General features: G+C 31.3%; 1 protein-coding gene across 2 annotated transcripts in view; it reads left to right on the forward strand.

The window, feature by feature from the left end:
- Mtx2 (metaxin 2) overlaps nt 1-19217 on the forward strand; it is a 58952-nt gene extending 39735 nt beyond the window's left edge. The window contains exons 4-10 of one of the 2 annotated variants that reach the window (XM_047546704.1): nt 3794-3866; nt 8334-8410; nt 9615-9707; nt 10207-10245; nt 10632-10757; nt 11738-11814; nt 16899-19217. In XM_047546704.1, the coding sequence (XP_047402660.1) occupies nt 3794-3866; nt 8334-8410; nt 9615-9707; nt 10207-10245; nt 10632-10757; nt 11738-11814; nt 16899-17070 (657 nt within the window). In that variant the 3' untranslated portion in view covers nt 17071-19217. The remainder of the gene's footprint in view (nt 1-3793; nt 3867-8333; nt 8411-9614; nt 9708-10206; nt 10246-10631; nt 10758-11737; nt 11815-16898) is intronic. The other variant, XM_047546705.1, reaches the window with a different exon arrangement.
- Nucleotides 19218-19854: the final 637 nt, after the last annotated feature.

The raw sequence follows: 19854 nt of genomic DNA on the forward strand, positions 1-19854 counted from the left end.
ATTATTTGGAGGGTATTTTTTTGCGCTGATAAGATTGAAAATAACGGTGAAGAGTATTTAAAAATAAAGAAAACAATGAAAGGTGAAAGTACTGTTTTGGAACTTCTCAAACTTTTTTTCCATCCTAGGAGAGAAAGGAGAAATACTGTTTAAAGCTTGCTTTGTTTTAAGTTTTTACATTATTGAAAACAGTCATGGTTTTGGATTTTTTATGTTTAGATAAAAATGCTATTTGTACCATCAGACTTATTTGTAATCTACAGATTAATGTGGAAAATTTCTTGATGAAGAGTAATTGTAGTAAATGCTGTAAAATTAAGGCTAGCGAGAATTATGCCATCTCTTGAGGTCTGTGGTAAGTGAAGTGTTGTTAAATTAGTCAAAATTAAGTCAGTTATAGTTCATAAAGGAGTAAAAAATCATGGGACTGATTATGAAATATAGGAGTGGTTTTACTGTTTAATTTTTTTTCTAGTGAAATACAACTTTATAGATTATTGATTAGTATAGTTATCACTATGCCTGTAGTCTAGCAACGTAACGTATTTAATATTTTATATAGTTTTATAATTGTCAACTAGCATTGAATGTTATTCAGACCTTTGAGAAGGTATAGTAAACAGTTCTTTCATACTCCTTTGCTCTCCAAAAGACCTTCAACTCTCTTAGCCTCTTATTCTCAACTGAATCCTCTTCCCATTCCACTGAATGTGAACAAGCACTCATTTTCTTTTCCTCTCCTATCAAATTACAGTCAACATCATTGATCCTCAACATCCTTGCATTGCAGTGGAAAAAAATGTCCTGTTTCCTGAAAAAAACTCATCACTCCAGCTGTGTTCTTACTCTATCCCTGTTGACCTCCTTGTGGATCTTGTTTCTTATAATTTCAGCTTATCTCTTATGGTGTGTGTGTGTGTGTGTGTGTGTGTGTGTGTGTGTGTGTGTCTCCTTCTCTTGCAGTGCTGGGAATTGAACCCAGGCCTGGCACATGCTAGGTAGGCAAGTGCTGCATCACTGAGTCCACCTCTACCTTTTTGTCCCCTCTCTGTGAAGAACTCTACTTTTAATCACCAGTATAGATACATAAGTAATAGAAGGGAATCAATTTTTCTACTCCCTTCTTCCTACTGATCCAACTTTTAAAATGAACTGTCCGTATTTATTTTAATTCTTTCCTTCCTAGTAAGCCTTCCACATGATTTTGATGAAGTTTGAGAACTGCTATCCTAGCCTAATATTTGGGGGTTAACAATAAGCTATTACTGTAAATTGGGATCACAGGTAATAGTATTAAGAAGACTGTTTACACTTAGAGGTAGAAGAATCAACTTTTAGTCAGGTGAGGTGGTATTTAAACCTAGGAACAGTAATTGTAGGTGAATAAGTTAGGATTAGGGTTGGCAGTGAGTGACAGAAACCCAAAATAGTAGCAGTGTAAAAAGAAGCTGATGTCTTTCTTTTATAAAAGCAGGTAATTCAGGTTTAGTGACTATGATTATCAAAACCTAGACTCCTTTACTTGTGTTGCTTTATCATCCCTGGCATTCAGCTTCTATTTCATGGTTTAGTTTGGCTATACCTATAATACTTATAATCATCCTTTTCACATTCCAGTCAGCCAGGAGGAAAAATGAAGACATATCCCCTTCTTTTAAAGAAACTTCCCAGTAGTTATGTAGAACTTCAAGTTCCACTGACCAATTGAGACATTCCGTTATAAGGTGACTGGGAATACAGGTTTTTAATATCAGGCACCATCTGTGTGCAGATATAATTCCAAGTTCATTCACTATAGGGAAAGGGGAGAACAACCATGGGGGTAAAGGGGGGGTTGGCTGACAGACTCTACAGTAAACTTTTGGGAACTTGGTTGGCCCATCAGCAGTGTTGAATGCTTCATAAGTACTGTACTATCTTAGGCTAGCTGTGGGAAAATGGAGTCTTTAGGGAGGGTGACAGAAATACAAAAATGGTAAAACCTACTACCTAACTTTCTAAAAATTGTCACACACCTGGGGAGATCTGATGTGTATATAAAAGTTATAGAGCAATGTAGCAATCAGAGACTTAAGTAGTAAGGGTTCAGACTTGGGATTTATTTTTATAGGAAAGCATTCTTTAGAGGACTAGAATTTTGGGAAGATGTATTCGAAGAAGGGAACTGACATAATTTTGGGTAAATGGAATTCTTTGTACAAAGTAGTAATCATTATTCAGTACTCTCTTTTTTTTTTTTTTTTGTGGTACTGGGGATCGAACTCAGGGCCTCGTGCTTGTGAGGCAAGCACTCTACCAGCTGAGCTATCTCCCCAGCCCTATTCAGTACTCTTAACTACTTTATGTGTCTTAAGACTGATTTTTGATCCAGAACTAAGGAATTATAATAACTCTATGAGAAATCTCTATTGGGTGGGAGTAAGCTGTTCTGTTCATAATCTTAATGTATGATAAGTAATAGCCTTGTTAATTTATTAATTTATCTCAAATTACATTTGACTGATATTTATAATAGTTTCCTTAGTTTCAAAGAAGATAAAAGGTTTGTTTTCTAACTTGTGTGTGGAAATAGAACCATCATAATGCATGATGTCCCAGTTGAATAAACAGTTTTATAGAGAGAACATAGGTAAATTTTGTGTGTAGAGAAAAAGAATCCAAAAAGTCACAGAAGAGAAACAAGGAGAGTAAACTTTGATTATCATAAGAAATAGAAGATTTGGTAGAGTTCACTGATGTCTTAACAGGTAAAAGTGAATTAGTATTCTGTAGTAATGCAACTTTGTAATTTTTTACATAATATTGTAATGTATACATTCGTTCTTTTTTGTGTATGTTTTTTATACATGGATAGGCCTTTATTCATTTATTTTTATGTGGTGATGAGAATCGAACCCAGTGCTTCACACATGCTAGGCAAGTGCTCTACCACTGAGCCACAACCCCAGCCCAACATTTGTTCTTTATCACAAAATATTCTTCAAAAGCATGAGCTTTTAAATTGATTGTATAATATTCTGTGGTTTGGAATTCCTATAATGATTTACTTGTACCCTTATTATTAAGACATTTAAGTTGCTTGTAAAATTTTTGTTCTTATAAACCAACAGTTTAAACCTTTAAAATGTGAATTAGTGACCATAGAACTACCTAGTTAGGATTTTGAGTATTACTGGAGAGAATGTTGAAGTAGCAGATGAACGAGATGGTGATCCTGCAGAGAGTAGTGGAATTAAGCAATCAGTACCTTATAAAATTTGGACTTCAGTCATCTATTAAAGTAAAACAACGTATAGGATTGCTTACTTACCTAAACTAATATAGTAAAACAAGTAGGGATAATTTATATGATTCCTTGAGTATATATATTTTAAGTTAGATTTTATTTATTTATGGTTCTGGGTATTGAATCCACAGGTGCTTTACCACTAAGCCACATTCCCAGTTTTTTTTTACTTGTTTTATTTTAAGACCAAGGTCTCACTAAATTGCTGAGGGTCTCACTTAATGGCTGAGGCTGGCCTCAGCCTCCACAGCCTCCTGTGATAACAGGTGTGCACCACTACACCCAGCTGTTTCATACATTTGTTAATGTCTAAGTCGTATTGACTTTTTAGTAGTGAAATGATGTTTTATTTTTGTTTAGAAAACAAATCCTTAATTTTAAATCAATTTATTCTTTTCTAGGAAGCTACTGCTGTATGGACTATTAAGTTTATGAAAGAAATAAAAAAGTTCTGTTCAAATATACATATGCTTTCACTAGGTTTATTGTATTTCTTCTTATTTATAGGCATTTTTGCAAATGTGTAATCTGCCTGTCAAAGTGGTTTGTAGGGCAAATGCAGAATATATGTCTCCATCTGGTAAGAATGTTCTTTTCTTCTCTGTTTACATTCTGGATTGATAAAATTGTAGCTTGTGTCTGAATGTTAAAAATGCTTGATTTTTGATATTGTTTACTTTTGAAGAATTTTCCCATTGTTTTATAAAGTAATAATTGTAATCTTAATAATCTTGGAATCAGTCTGTAGATTTCAACTCTGGTCAGAGATGGTTGCTGATATGTTATGAAAATTATTTTAAATAAGTAAATATTAAGAAAATACATCATCTCAGATTTTCCTAGTTTTACTTATACAGGTATTCCTCTTCAGAAAACAGATTCTAATATTAATTAATCTATTCATTATTGAACACACTTGTCTAAATTATCTTGTCCCATAATACTAGGGAGAAGAAGAGAGATCATGGAATAATTAACTTGTTACTAGATCTTAGTTAAAATCATTGTTGACATTTTTTAGTTTCTTACTTATTTATTTACTTATTTATTTATTGTAGTAGATAACCCAAAAGATTGATTTTGTAAATTTATATGATGGTGGGAAGAATGTGATGGAGCAGACCTATTCACATGGTAGCCAGAAAGGAGGAGGTGGGGAAGGAAAGAGAAGGAGAGGGAGAGAGGGAAGGAGGGAAAGAGGGAAGGAGGGAAGAAGGGAGGGAGGGAAACAGAGAAAGAGGAAGGAAGATTATAATGTTTTATTTTAACAGATTTTAAGATATTATTTATTAAATAAAATGTTACTTTTTATGTTTTATGATCAGTATTTTGTTTCTGTATTTCATACTTTAGTTGATTCAAGTACCATTTTAAGTAGATATGATTCAAATTATTTTCACTATAAAAATATCACAAAACTGATAAAAAATGGTAAATGTAATTGACATGGATTATTTTAATTGTGGTTTTGCTGGAGCAGTAGTAGCATGTAGGATCACTCCTTTATGAATAAATTGTTGAATATAACTATATTGCTTTTTTAGGAAGATACTTACCAATCTTTTCATTGTGATATGGTAACTTAGGAATGACTTGTTAAGCTTTTTTTTTTTTTTTTTCCACCTTAAGTTCTTATGGGAAGTGGTAATTGTCAAAAGACATAAAGATACCCGTCATAAACACACTGAAGATTCTGTATGAATACTTACGCATTTATTAGACTTATGAATATACATTTAGAAAACATTTCCAAAAGAATTTTTTAGACTTCTAAATGTAAATATATTTTAGATTCATAGAGGCCATTCATTGACTCATTTTTAGGCTGATTTTATAGATAAAAAATGAATTGAGGTAATAAGGGCAAAGTTTTTTATAAACTTTACTGAATTCTGGTGAATACACAATATTCTTTCCATCTTTTCCTCTCTGTAGTCATACTGAAAGACTATACACAGAAAAAGATAAGTAATCTAATACCAAAATTAAAATCTTTGGAAAAATAATAAGTCATGATTTATCCACCTGTTACTATTTTTAGTATCATTTAGGTAGATGTTTGTCTTCTTTTTATACTCCATGAAAGACAACAGGGAGACATGCAATACATTTATATATATATATATATATTTTTTTTCCACTCATAGGTGGAGTCTCTTGTAGGTATTTGAAAATGGCACTTTCTACTAAGATATTTACATTTAATCATATTTCTTATTAGTATTCCCCTTCCTCATATGAGATGAGGTGATAAGGGCAATGCTTAAAATTTTTATTTACTTATTTGACCTTTGAGATAAATATATATATGTATATATATTATATATATATTTATTTATTTTTCAGTGCATAGGTCAGTTTATTTTTTTCAAAGTTGCAAAGGAAGTCCATGGAGAAAGGAAGTCCATGGTGTTGGATCAATTGGTTATCCATAGTCAAAGAATAGTAAAAAAGAACTTCAATTTATACATTGCACCATATACAGAAATTAAAATTCATAATAGCCAAACTATGAAACCATGGTAGTTGTCCATCAGTGGATGAATGGATAAAGAAAATGGAATTTAATTCAGCCATGAAGAAAAATGAAATTATGTCATTTGCAGGAAAACAGATGGAACTTGAGAATATTCTGTTAAATGAAGTAAACCAAACTCAGAAAGTCAAGAGTTGTGTGTTTTTCTCATATGTGGAAGCTAGAGAGGAAGAAAGAAAAGAAAGGTGGGAAAATCAAAGGAAGATCAGTAGAGTAAATGGATCTATGGAAATGCACCAGGGGATAGGAGAAGGGAAGAGAAAGGGGAAACACTGAAGAATGATGACTGACCAAATTATATTGTATGCATGTACAAATATGTAACAACAAATCCCACTATTATGTACAACTATAAGGCACTAATTAAAAAATATAGAAAAATTTTTTAGCCATTCTGATATATGTGTGTAGGAGTTTCCCATGGTGGTTTTAGTTTGCCTTCCTGAGTGACCGATGATATTGAGTATCTTTTCATGTTTCTTTGACATTTACATATCTTCTTCTTCTATTCAAATCTTTTTCCCATTTAAAAAATATGATTATTTTCTTATTGAGTTGTGATAGATTTTTAAAGCACAAAACAAAAATAGAAAACTGTCTTAAGAGTTAAATCTTTAATCCGTGACTGTCACCTACTAAACAATTCCTTGGAAAATTTGACTTCTCTTTCTTGAGCCTCAGTATCTTTCTCTGTAATATGAGTTGTCAGATTAGATGACATCCAATGTCCTTTCCGTTTTCTAACATTCTCTGAATCTACAAACTTGATTGGCAATACGTTCTTGCTTTCTTGCAGAAATAAAAGTTCTAAAAGTGACTATTCTACCTAAAATGAAAAACAACCTTCAGTTTTCTTTTATGACCTTTGGTGCCAGAGAATAACTATCACTGTGCTTTTTGCCTGATAACCTGCAATAATAACCATTTAACGTTGGCTCCATTTTAAGTCAAGTGACAGAAAACATTGTTCACTTCTAATCTGTTGCCTTGATTTTTATCTATCTCTTTATGATTAGATACAAGAGTACTCAGTTTAGTATCCAAACTGCTTCCCTGCTTCAGAATCTACAATGCTCAGCATATTTTTGTTTTGTTTTGTTTTTTTGCGGTGCTGGGGATTGAACCCAGGGCCTTGTGCTTGCAAGGCAAGCACTTTACTGACTGAGCTATCTCCCCAGCCCTCAGCATATTTTTAAGAAAAGAAATAAAATATTATATTTCCAAGAACCTGAAACTAGTTATTAAAAAGGAGAAATATACTTTCCTCTCAAAATGTCATACCCCCAAACACCCTTTAGTCTAGGCATTAGTTTTGTTTTGTTTCTTAAATCTCAGATGACCTGTACTCGTTGAAATAATACAATAGTTACAAAGATTTTAGTCAAGTTAAAAAACTATGGGTTAATGCTTGCCCTGATAAGAATTTTTTTTTTTTAAACAAGATTTATAAAACAACAGAAGGAAGGAATGTACACTTGGTAACAGAGGGAAATGTTCTCTGGAAGGAAGGAATGCACAGTTGTTAACAGGGAAGTGTCTTCTAAATACATCTATTGAGTTGTTGTATTCGAAAAGGCCTGCCTTTCCTTTGTAATGCATGTTATCCTGTGGCTGCAGATGACGCTTTTGTTGGTGCTGTGCACCTCATCCATTACCCCCAGGCTGACTGAGCCAAGAAGTGAGTCCATTGAAAGGGAGCAGGAAGGAGCCTGCTGTTAGTGTGAACTCTATTTGAACTAGATTTGACAGCAGGTTTCATCCTTTAGTGTTTGGAGTAGTCCCTACTATTTGGAGATTGATTTTGTTCTCTTTTCGGACAATATCATCAAATATTAGTATTTATTAAAATGAACTATTATATTTAAAATGTGGCCTTTATTTAAAGTAGTCCGTTTTTAGAAGCATACTATTCCTTTTGCCCTTATCTTGGGAACATACTTTGTGTTATAACTCAAAAACTAGCATACCTTCAGAGATTGTTAATTCTTTTAATTCCTGATATTTTAAGTGAGAGACATTTAGTAATGCATCATTATGTACTCAAAATGTTGACCTTCATGGGTATCAGAGATTTAAAATTCGAAAACGTAAAAAGAAGGCTTCTTAGATGTAGTTCACAATATAGATTGATTCATTGTACAGTTAAATTTCTTTGAACTTTGTCAGTTCATGAATCATGTCCTGGCTTAGTTTGGATGATTAGTATTTGCTGTTTTATAGTGATTTGTTAGGGTTACTGAAAAGAGAATATTGTGATCTGTTATTATATCCAGGTGAGAACTCTAGAAATGAATTTACTTGTTCTTTTTTCTTTTGTTTTAAAATTGATTAGTAATCAGTCTATAAACATTTGTAGAGTTTAATACATATCTGACTATAATATTTAAAAATTACATATAACTATAAAATCTTTGCATTCATAAAACATGCCTCAGTTTTTTATTGTTTTTTTATTAGCACAAACTAATTTACTGAGAGTGATTCACACATTTTTTTTTTTTCCCTCAACAGGTAAAGTACCTTTTATTCATGTGGGAAATCAAGTAGTCTCAGAACTTGGTCCAATAGTTCAATTTGTTAAAGCTAAGGTAATAAAAAAGATACTAAATATATATTTACCACACTTTAAATAAGTCATCCATCATTCTTTAGCATGTCTTAATGTTTACATTAATTTTAACTTAGTTTTATAAAATGATATAAACTACAAGGAAATATTTCTAAAATATAAGTTGATGTTTTTTCATAATATAAATCAGTGGCAAAAGAGGTATTTTGATCTTTATAAGAGGGTAGATAATTTTCTAACATGCTAGTAAAAATTTTGATCATAAATGAAAACTTTTAGGTTCTTATAAAGTATCTGGTTACCTTTAAGAAGGGAGATACAGGATGTGTTTAGAAGTTGAAAGCATTAGTTTATTTGAATGATTCTACTTTTCATTTATTTAGTTTAGATTTTAATAGTTACCTGGGAACGATGCCCATTAACATTTTGGACAACTTTCGTCCAGACTTTTCTTTTTGCATATATAGAAAAACATAGATCACATTATCATGTTATTTTGCAGCATACGTTTCAGATCACCAATATGTTTATAAATTCTGTCTTGTTAATGACTGTGGATGTATAGATATCCATCATCCTTTTGAATTGTTGTATGGTATTCTGTTGGATTGGATGTATTATACTTTTATTTACTCAAGTCTTTATTGATTGGCATTTAGGTTGTGGTAAAGGTTTTTTGCTATTACGTTCTTTTGTACATACAACTTTTTTACAATTGTCTCATTAGAATAAAGCCTACAAGTGGTATTGGGGTGTCATGCGGTATGCTTTTTAAAAATTTTATGACATATTGAAGATTGAACTAAAATTATATCATTTTAGTATACATTCATTACTATATTCTTTTAGAATGTTGAAATTAGTGTCTTTTCCCCTATATCTTTACTAACATTTTTTTCATCTTTAATCACTTTATAAGCAGCATGTCAATCATCTAGCATTTTTAAAAATTAATGGTTGATCTCTTAAAAAAACAATGTTTACTAACCATTCTGTTTTATTTCTTTGTGATAACCCATAATTTTGTCCACTGAAAGATACATTTGTATAATGACAAATAAATACTACTTATTTTAAAATGTTTTCATATAAAATTATTTTAGGAGGCCTTTTAGAATTAATCCATTGGACACTTGCATGTTTTATTACTTGTTAGTATGATAACTGTAAGTTTTTGTATATTTAATATGATGCTCTTTCAGATTTTTTTAAATTCCCTTTAGGGCCATTCTCTTAGCGATGGGTTGGATGAAGTCCAAAAAGCGGAAATGAAAGCTTACATGGAATTAGTCAACAATATGCTCTTGACTGCAGAGGTATAAGATAAGCTAATAGGGCTATAAATAAAATATTTTATAATCTTTATTCTCTCATAAAATATAAACTTTTTACGTCTTATTTTAAAGTTGTTAAGAAATGGGAAAACAGTCAAGTAAGATGGCTGCTTAAATTATTTAATCATTATCTTCAAATAAGTTACTTTATATTTTCAGTTCTAGTTTTTCCTAAATGTAAGCAGTGGTGATTCTTGCTTACTCATTGTTTTATTTTGGCCTTTTAAATTTTATTTAAGTAATATCTGTAAAGTTCTTTAATGATATTTAGAGAGGTATTATGTGAATAAGAAATATTTTTATAAAGTACCACCATTAAATTAAATAATTCTGTACAGCAACATTAGCTAAGAAAAAAAAAACCCTCACATATGTGACTTATAAAATTGATTTATAAAAATTACTATAGTAAGAAATAACTTTCTTTATCTTTTTTCTCTTTGGTATTCTAAAGTTTTAGTGACTGTTCTTTTGTTCCTAGTTGTATCTTCAGTGGTGTGATGAAGCTACAGTAGGGGAGGTGAGTGGTTCTGCAGCATTTATCTTAATTAAAATTTAATGAGAAAACACTTTTGCTCAGAATTGCAAGTCCCTGCTCATAAATGAAACATTGTGGTTTATACCATTAGTGATATAGTTTTTCACTTACTTTAATTTTGCTTGCACATACATTTTAGGGAAGCTATGTGTCATTGTTTGATATAACTGGTTGTAAAGTACATAAAAGTTTATATATTTTTAAAGGGAATGGTTTAAAATTTTAATTTTTTAGATTGCAAGCTATGTTTTTTCCCCCTCAGATTGCTTTATGTTCTTGGAGAATCTGTTTCTTTAGAATTCTGCTTATAAAAACAAGCATTGTTTTTAGGAATGATCATGCTTTTTTACAAAATCTTTTTGCTTTAGATCACTCATGCTAGGTATGGATCTCCTTACCCTTGGCCTCTGAATCATATTTTGGCCTATCAGAAACAATGGGAAGTAAAACGTAAGATGAAAGCCATTGGATGGGGTAACAAGACTCTGGACCAGGTCAGTTCAGGTTATGCATTGAGAAGGATACTTCTTTAAAAGAATTGCAACATAATATAATATTAGCAAACATTTGCTGTAGTTTTCTCTCATGAAGTAGTTATGTTTTATATAAGTCACACATGCTTATTGTCAAAAAGTTATGTAATTCAGAACAGTGCAAAAAAAAATAAAAATTGTCTGAAATCCTGCCACCTCAAAATTGTCACTCTTAATTATTTGGAGAACATTCTTCTTGATGTCTTTTAGTAATATTTTCCTTAAATGGGATCATATTATGCCTACCACGCTATAATCTGATTTTTTTTTTCTGTTGAACAGTACATTGTGGGCGTCTTTATGTCAACAAATATAGATATGCAGTATCAGGACTTTAAATGAAATACATAACTTTATATATCTGTTTTTCTTGGGTCTTAAATTTACTAAAGTAGCAGAATTAAAAAATATAATATTTTGTCAAGGTCACGAGTTTGAGCATCATTAAGTTAATATTCTTTCTGCCAAGTCTCCCCCTGATCTAGCTAACCATCTCACTGATATGTGCCACAAGGGGGATTAAGCAAATGAATAGGAATGGAGTAAATAAAGTCCATCTCCACTAGCAGGAAAACAACTTAAATGCTTTTACTTATGGTGGGTCAGCAGTATCATTTTTAATGGGTATATTTTTAACATATGCAAAATAATATGAATATATGGATTCAGGGAAACTTTTCAGGGAGCAGTTTTGAGAAAAAAAAATTGATAGTAATCCTTATCAGTAACTTAAATGTACTTGTATTTAAAGGAAATTCATTCTCAAATTTTCTTCCTTTTTTTATAGGAAACATTACTAATATCATGTATGTGGTCTGTAGTCTTATTTAAATATAAAAAGTAAACTAAATGTATACTTTTGTTATAAGCTGTGATACAAATTAAGTTTTGTTTTTTTGTTAATCTAAATATTTTTCTTTGGGTTCCATTGTGTATGATAGGTCTTAGAAGATGTAGACCAGTGCTGTCAGGCTCTTTCTCAAAGACTGGGAACACAACCATATTTCTTCAATAAACAGTAAGACATTTGTCATTATCATTATTATTATTACTGTTAATTTCTTTTCTATATTGTTAGGTTGTAGATTTCTTGTATCATAAGGAATTGCTTTTTCAAGAAATATTAGGGACTGGGGTTGTGGCTCAGTGGTAGAGTACTTGCCTAGCATGTATGAGGTACTGGGTTTGATCCTCAGCACCACATAAAAATAAATAAAGGCATTGTGTCCATATATGACTAAAAAAATTTTTTTTTATTAATTAGTAAAAAGATATTTTTAAAATTCATTTTTTATGTTCATTAGATATTTAGCATTTGACTCTCTGGTATATTGCTAGGCTCTGGGGAACTAAGATTTCTAAAGGTGGTCCTATCATTAGGAAATTTCCGTAAGAGTACTCATGTAAGTCAGTCATTATTGTTTGATATGATAAAGTTTTAATAGAGGGAGTTCAAGGTTCTATGTATAGAACTGCAAAATCTTAAAATCTATTATTATGAAAAACATGAAGATGCTCTTCATACAACCATTATCTATGTGGGTTCCTGAGGACTAGAAGAGTCAGTAACTAAATAATAATATTGTTGGATAGACAAGTACTATTATTAATTTTTTTATAATCTATGAAAGTATTTGTAAAACATAAAATTAATATTTAAGTATATAGATCCAATATATGTATGCATATAAATTGAGTAATTCATGTTTCACTGACTTTTTGCAATTCTGAAAAAAAATCACTAATGTAGGCAAAGAACGACTTCACCTTTTATTAGAAAATTACAGTTTTAATATATCAAAAGTGACTCTTTAACTGGGCGCAGTGGTGCACATCTGTAATCCCAGTGACTTGAAAGGCTGAGGCAGGAGAATCACGAGTTCAAAGCCAGCCTCAGCAGAAGTGAGGTGTTAAGCAACTCAGTGAGACCCTGTCTGTCTCTGAATAAAATACAAAATAGGACTGGGATGTGGCTCAGTGGTCAAGTGCCCTGAAGTTCAGCCCCCTGTACCTCCTCCCTCTGCCAAAAAAAGTGGCACTTCAGTGATTCAGAATTAAATGTGCTTAACCAAGCATTTTAATCCCAGTGATTTGCTTAGAAAGTCTAACCTTTAATTGGCTTTCTGGAAAAAGTATTTCTTGCTTTTTAGATTGATAATTTTTGAAAGGCTTTTTTTTAATGCTACTTTATATGTTCATAGGCATTCATCTATAGCCATGTCAAATATCTTTTGGTAAAGATATTTATATTTGTTGTAAAAATGATTATGATGACAGCTTGGGAACATTCAAATTATATTACTTTATAATACAAGTGATGTTTGTTATATATAACATATTAAGATAAAGCTTGGAACTTCTCGATTTCTGATGCAGAAAGGTTATACAGTTAAAACCGAGAAGTCATGGTAGGCAAAGCTTCAACTATATTCATATTTCTGTTATTTAGTCCCTAAAAGAAAGAAATGTATGAAATGTTTATAATATGTAGTACCTTTAGGTGTTCAAAAGCTCACAAGGAATGTGTTTTATTGTTGAAGGGCATTATTCTGTTTTACTAGTGAGTTAGTTTTGTTATGCATACTATCTTTAGGGGAGGCCTAGAGAATATATGTAACTTAGTTTTCTTCTCAGTTAAATTTATTGTCAAAGTGTTAGTTATCACAGATCTTTTGGCATGTGATTCAGAGAGGCTATCAAAATATTATTTTCCTTCATAAAAGTACATTATATTTAAGCTCATACTAAGAAATTCAAATTTAGAATAGTTATAAAACCAAAACCTTGCATTTAGGAACTGTTTAATAGATATTAAAATGTAGGTAACATGTAAATGATACTTAAACAGGTAAAACAGATTTTTCCCTAACCAATAATAATGACTAATGAATAAATTTAATTTTAAAATTTTAGTTTTAGCCAATCATTTAATTAATATTAAAATGCAAATAAAGTACATTTAGGAAAATTGTAACTTGCATTTTCATTTTGCTGTGGCAAAATTTTTCTTTTTCCTTTATCTGTACCAAGAGTCCTTTGTGAGACACTCACTATACCTTAGCTAATGGAGTGCTAGTTTAAGATATGTAAGTTAGACTCCAAGTCAGAGTACTGAATTCTGTTCTTGGCTCTAACATGCTCTTACATCTGTTGAGTTTAGACAGGTTCTTTTAATTTCTCTATGTATCCTTCCTCTCCCTAAAATTAAAATCAACTTTCTTCCTAGCTTACCTACTAGGGATGTTGAGAGAACACTCATGAAAGAACCAAATGGCTTTACTTGATGAGACAAAAGAAAAAGGATAGTTAAGGGAGATCTTGCAACAAGAATAGTAATTGCGAAAAGAATACGTTGAAGCAACGGGCCTAATTTATAAACTTAAGTCATACTTTTAAAGATATAGAAAGAATATGTAGCTTATTTCTAGTGTGTATAGAGGTGAGAAATTAATATTATATTAGAAAAAGAAACCAGGGAAACACCTAGACAAAATAAATGTTTTTGACTAGGTATTAAAAAAGGTATCAGAGAGAAAGCAAAAAATGTGAAATACAAATAAATACACAAACAAAAATATGAGTGCTACAAAAATTTGAAATGGGAAAGGTCAGGAAAATGGTCACATTTATTGTACTGTTTTTATTTTGATATTCAAATGAAAGAACAGTAGATGACCAACAGAAATGTGGGAAAACTGATAGTGTAAGACAAGGCAACAAATTTCTCAGGACTTTTAAAATATTTTTTGTCATCTTAAAATATCTTTCTAATAAAAAGTCTATAAAGATAAATGTGACAATATGTTTGAAAATATCTTAGAGCTCTTAGGAGGAGAATTGCTATTGAAATTCCAATTATAAAACACAAACAAATCCGTTGGTGAGCATAAGATTGGCAAGTTTATTTTCTCTTAATATAGTATATCAAGGAAACTAAATGGGAGATACACTCTAAATTGAGCATACATTCATATTTGAACTCATTCATTTATTGATAAAGAGGGCCCAGCTATGCCACCGGAAGGAGCATCAGTGAATGTATTCATGGTTTTTAAACTTTGGTACAAGAAGCAAAGGGTAGTTGGCACTAAACAAGGATTGGGGTTGGGGGGAAAGTCCCCTGCTGGTAAGACAAGATATAAATTTTAAGAAATATGTTTAGGGATGTTGAAGAGTTGGTGTTTATATTACTTCTCACAGTGTACCTCAGCTGTATGTGTATTCAATGTCCATCCTTGGTTCCTTGCAGGGATTTGTGTTGTTATTGAGTCTTCAGCTGTGATGAAAAGATTATGCTATTGAGTCCAAGGACACTTGTGGTTTTAAAAAGCTATGCTAGTGATTGCCCTCTTAAACATGACCATAGACTGCACATCTTTAATTAGTACCTCATGAATGTGTCAAAAGAGGGAAGACTTTGAAAGAATGTGAATAACTACTATCAAAAAATAAATTATCCCACACTCCTTAGGCAAGATGCTCTCTTATCTGTTTCATGCATTCACTTAGCAAATGCTGTTTCAGATCCTTAGATGTTGTGCTACAAACTGGGGCTATATAAATATGTGCAATGTTGTCTGTCTTTAAAGAACTTAGAGTATGGTGAGGGATGAAGTTTAGCAAATGCAGTTATAGTACAATATGAGAAGTGTGTCAACCCATGTTGAGAACCTACTTTGTGCCAGGCACTATTTTAAGTATTGGGAATACAGCAGGAAAGAAGTAGACAAAGTCCTTCCTCTCTTAGAACCTTCATTCTGATAGAGGAGATGTATAATACACAATAAATATTGGATGGTATTAAATGCTACTTGGAGAATTAAAAGACAATCATGTGACAGTAAGTAACTGTGGGTCCACTTTAGTTTGGTCAGGAGAGGCTTTAACATTTGAGAGACATTTGAGTGTTATTCTGAAAAATATGGAACCAATAATGTGAAGTCAGAGGAAGAATATTCCAGGCAGCAGGAATAATTGGTGTTAAGGCCCTAAGATTGGTTTGAGTGTTTCATAATCAAATAAAAAAAGCAAGACCAGTTTTGATTATATGTTGAAAATGGTAGATGAAGCCAAAGAGGTGGGCAGAGGCCAGCCCTTGTACACTTAGAGTAGGTAGTTTGCCATTTTAGTAAAAGTGAACTAGAAATGGAATATTAATTTATGATGGCATTTTTTTTCTTTAATAATATTGCATTAGTAATTATTTTAGTATAGTGTAGATTGGTAATGCTCTGGTCATAGAACATTAGTTCTGGGGTAAATTTTATTTTGTTGTACTATATGATTAAAGAGAAAAAAAACAGCATATTTTATGTTGAGACCTTAAGATTATCACCTCCAAAAATCTAAGTTGCTTTAAAAGCAGTATAATTAAATTTATATCATGTTGTTGATGCTTGATTGGGTAATTAGATATCATTTTTTTCCTTCCAGCACCACAGTGAAACCTGGCAAGATTTTTGCTGGTATTTTGTTTATAAATCTATTAAAACATTTTAAAATTATGTCGTAGTAATCTATATTTTTTGTCAATGTGTTAGAGTATCTCTCTTTTTAAAAAATAATCTCTAATACCTGGCATTTTCTGACACATTGAAGATCTGCTGTATGTATTTGGTGACTAACAATGAATAAAATTTTGATCTATTATATTTGTGTATTTTTAACATATTTAAGTAATACTACTTCAAAAAGCAAATCATATAACTAGCAAGTCATAGTTAAAAGTCTTTCTAACAGAAACTTTAAGTTACAATGAAATAAATTCCATCAAGTCATAGTAGGATTCTTTACATTTTCTTCTTCTTTTTTTGTTTTTAATATCAGGGATTGAACCCAGGGGCGTTTAACAGCTGAGCCACATCCCCAGCCTTTTTTATTTTTTAGAATTTTGAGACAGGGTCTAGCTTAGTTGCTTAGGGTATTGCTAAGTTGCTGAGTCTGGCTTTGAACTTGTGATCCTCCTGTCTCAACCTTTCCGCCACTGGGATTACAAGCACGTGCCACCACTACATTTTTCTTTTAAATTGATGTATAAAATGTTTTTAAAAACAATAAATGGTAGCATCACTCATATTACTCTCATTTTTACCTTTGTTTTAGGCCTACTGAACTTGATGCATTGGTATTTGGCCATCTATATACCATTCTTACCACACAGTTGACCAATGATGAACTGTCTGAGAAGGTCAAAAACTATAGCAACCTCCTTGCTTTCTGTAGAAGAATTGAACAGCACTATTTTGAAGATCGTGGTAAAGGCAGGCTGTCTTAGAGATATATGTTCATTTAGTTATTATTTTTTAAAAAATCTAACTTTTGAAATATGTGTTACTTGACTGTTATAATAGGTATTGGTATCAGAATTTTAAAACCAAAATCAGTTTTTCGAAACCTTAAAACAAATTATATGATGTATCCTGTACATGTTCTTTATACTGTTCTTTGTGTACACATTAGTTTTGAAATATTTCATTTGTCATATTGTACTCCACATCTTGAAGTTTTTGTTTCCTTATAAACATAAAAATAAAGCTTAAACAACTGTATGGATGTTATATTTACTTTCTTTTGATCTTTCTGAAGCTACTCACTGGGCTTTATACATATGGAATAGTGTCTTCTACAGCAAGTATTTGGTGTTACATATTCTGAGATTACTTCACTAGATACATGATGAAACTGATCATGTGAAAAATTTTCTTATCTTCACATCCAATTTGAATTGAATTAAAGAACATTTCATCACAGCAGCTATGATGTAATTTCATAAAAAATGGATTAAAGGACCTTATTTCTTTTGAGACAAGAGGATTTTAATGCTCTTTTATTCCTTTTTTGGAAAAGGAAGGGTAGTTTTCACAGAAGTATTAGTGAGGATTTATATATAGACAGTAAGAATTACATGTTGTGCTTGCTCAAATTTTGTGATATTTTGTTTTTGATAAAACCAGTGATGCTAATAAAGAATCAGATGTAGGGCTGGGGTTGTGGCTCAGTGATAGAGTGCTTGCCTACCATGCATGAGGCACTGGGCTCAATCCCCAGCACCATATAAAAAAACTAAACAAAATAAATGTATTGTGTCCATCTACAACGAAAAGTATTTTTTTAAAAAAGAATCAGATGTAAAAAAAATGTTGTTAAAAATGTCTAAATAATGGTACTGTCATATTTTCTTTTTTATGTATCAGGGATTTTTGACTCATTTAATCCTTACAAAAACACTATCATGGTTACCCCCAGTTTACAAATAAGGAAATGGAGACACAGACAGGATAATACCTTGCCCAAAGATACAGAATTAGTAAGTGGTAGAATTGGAATTCAAACCCAGACAGTCTTATATCAATTTGACCCTTTTTGCTTTTTTTTTTTTCTCTTAAAATTATAAATTTATACCATATCAATTTCAAACCTCACATAAACTTTGAGTACTCTTTGTGCACAGTAGTGCTATTACTGTCTTTTCTGGAATAATTTTGTAATGTGTAATATTAAAAATCCCTTGTTATCTGTGTTATTGCACAATTTTTATAACTGGTCTTTGTTTATATGTTTTGCATATAATGCATTTCTTTTACTATTGCCATCACATTCATTTAATTGAACCAATATTATTTATACCTTAGTATGCAGAGTTTAGCTTTTTTTCCTTTGAGTTTTTTTGCATAATGATACCACATCAACATGGGTTGTGATATTTTAATCTTAATAATTACACTTGGGTATTCTTATTGTAATATGAGGAACATTGGGAGACATTGGCTTTTTATTCCAAGGTAAGATATTTATACTTAATATATGTGGATTACTCTCAGGGCTTAATTTTTTCTAGTATTAAAGTGAATCACTGTCAAAATCAAATGCATTAGAAAGTAGAAACTTTTATATCCCATTTCGATGATTTAGTTTTTTGCCTTTGTCCTTTAAATCCTTTAAGTCTATAAATCCAAGTAATAGTAGCTAAAAATTATTATTGAAAAGCCACTGTGGGACAAGAGTTCACTGTTGTTTTATTGTCGAAGTACTTGTGTATATGTTGTACATCTCAAAATAAGTAGAATGTTAAGGATGTCAGTCTGAGAAATTCACTTTGTTAATGCTTTCTTGATGAATGGATACTACGTAGTGTTTTTCTTACTCTCCTCTTGTATATCGTTGTCATTTAATGATATGACCATTATAGGAAGGCATATCAAAATATTACATTCTATAAAATTTATATAATTTTTTTGAACTTATTATAATTTCTTGTTTTAAAGTATTATGGATCTGGAGTGTACAGCTTAGTGATAGAGCCCTTGTCTAGCATGCATAAGGACCTGTGTTTGATGTCCAGCTTGAAAAAAAAAAAAAAAGTATTAACCAGTTACTAGAAGCAACTAGAAGCTATTTTGTGGCATGTTATATCCATTTATATTGACAAATGTGAAATAATTTGTAAATTTTATTGACCCTTCAATAAAAGAAAATATGAAAAAAGTTTGATTATAAGTGGACTGATGTAAACGTTTTCCTAATTTATTTTTATATTCCTAAGAATTGGTATCAAATTTGTATTTTTTAAAAATGTTTTATTATAGTAATTGAATTTTTTTTTTTTTTTTTTTTTTTTTTTTTGGTACCGGGGATTGAACCCATGGGTACTTAACCACTGAGCTACATCCCCAGCCCTTTTATGTATATTATTTAGAGACAGTGTCTCACTGAGTTGCTTAGGACCTCAGTAAGTTGCTGAGGTTGTCTTTGAATTTGCAGTTCTCCTGCTTCAGCCTCTTGAGCCACTGGGATTATAGGCATGAACCATTGTTTCTGACTAGTAATTGAATTTGTGATAAGACTGTAATAGATTCTCTGGGATTTTCTACTTGGATAGTCCTGTTTTCTGTGAATAGAAAGTTTTTTTCACCCTTTCCAGTCTGTATTGCTTTTATTATTTTGTCTTTATTTTGCATTAATGCACTATTACTTCCAGTACAGTGTTGAGTAGGAATCCTGAGAGTGGAAATCCTTCTCTTCTTAGTGATCTTAGGGGGAAAATATTTAGTTTTTCACC

This window comes from Sciurus carolinensis, chromosome 3, assembly GCF_902686445.1.
Source record: "Sciurus carolinensis chromosome 3, mSciCar1.2, whole genome shotgun sequence".
NCBI lineage: Eukaryota > Metazoa > Chordata > Mammalia > Rodentia > Sciuridae > Sciurus > Sciurus carolinensis.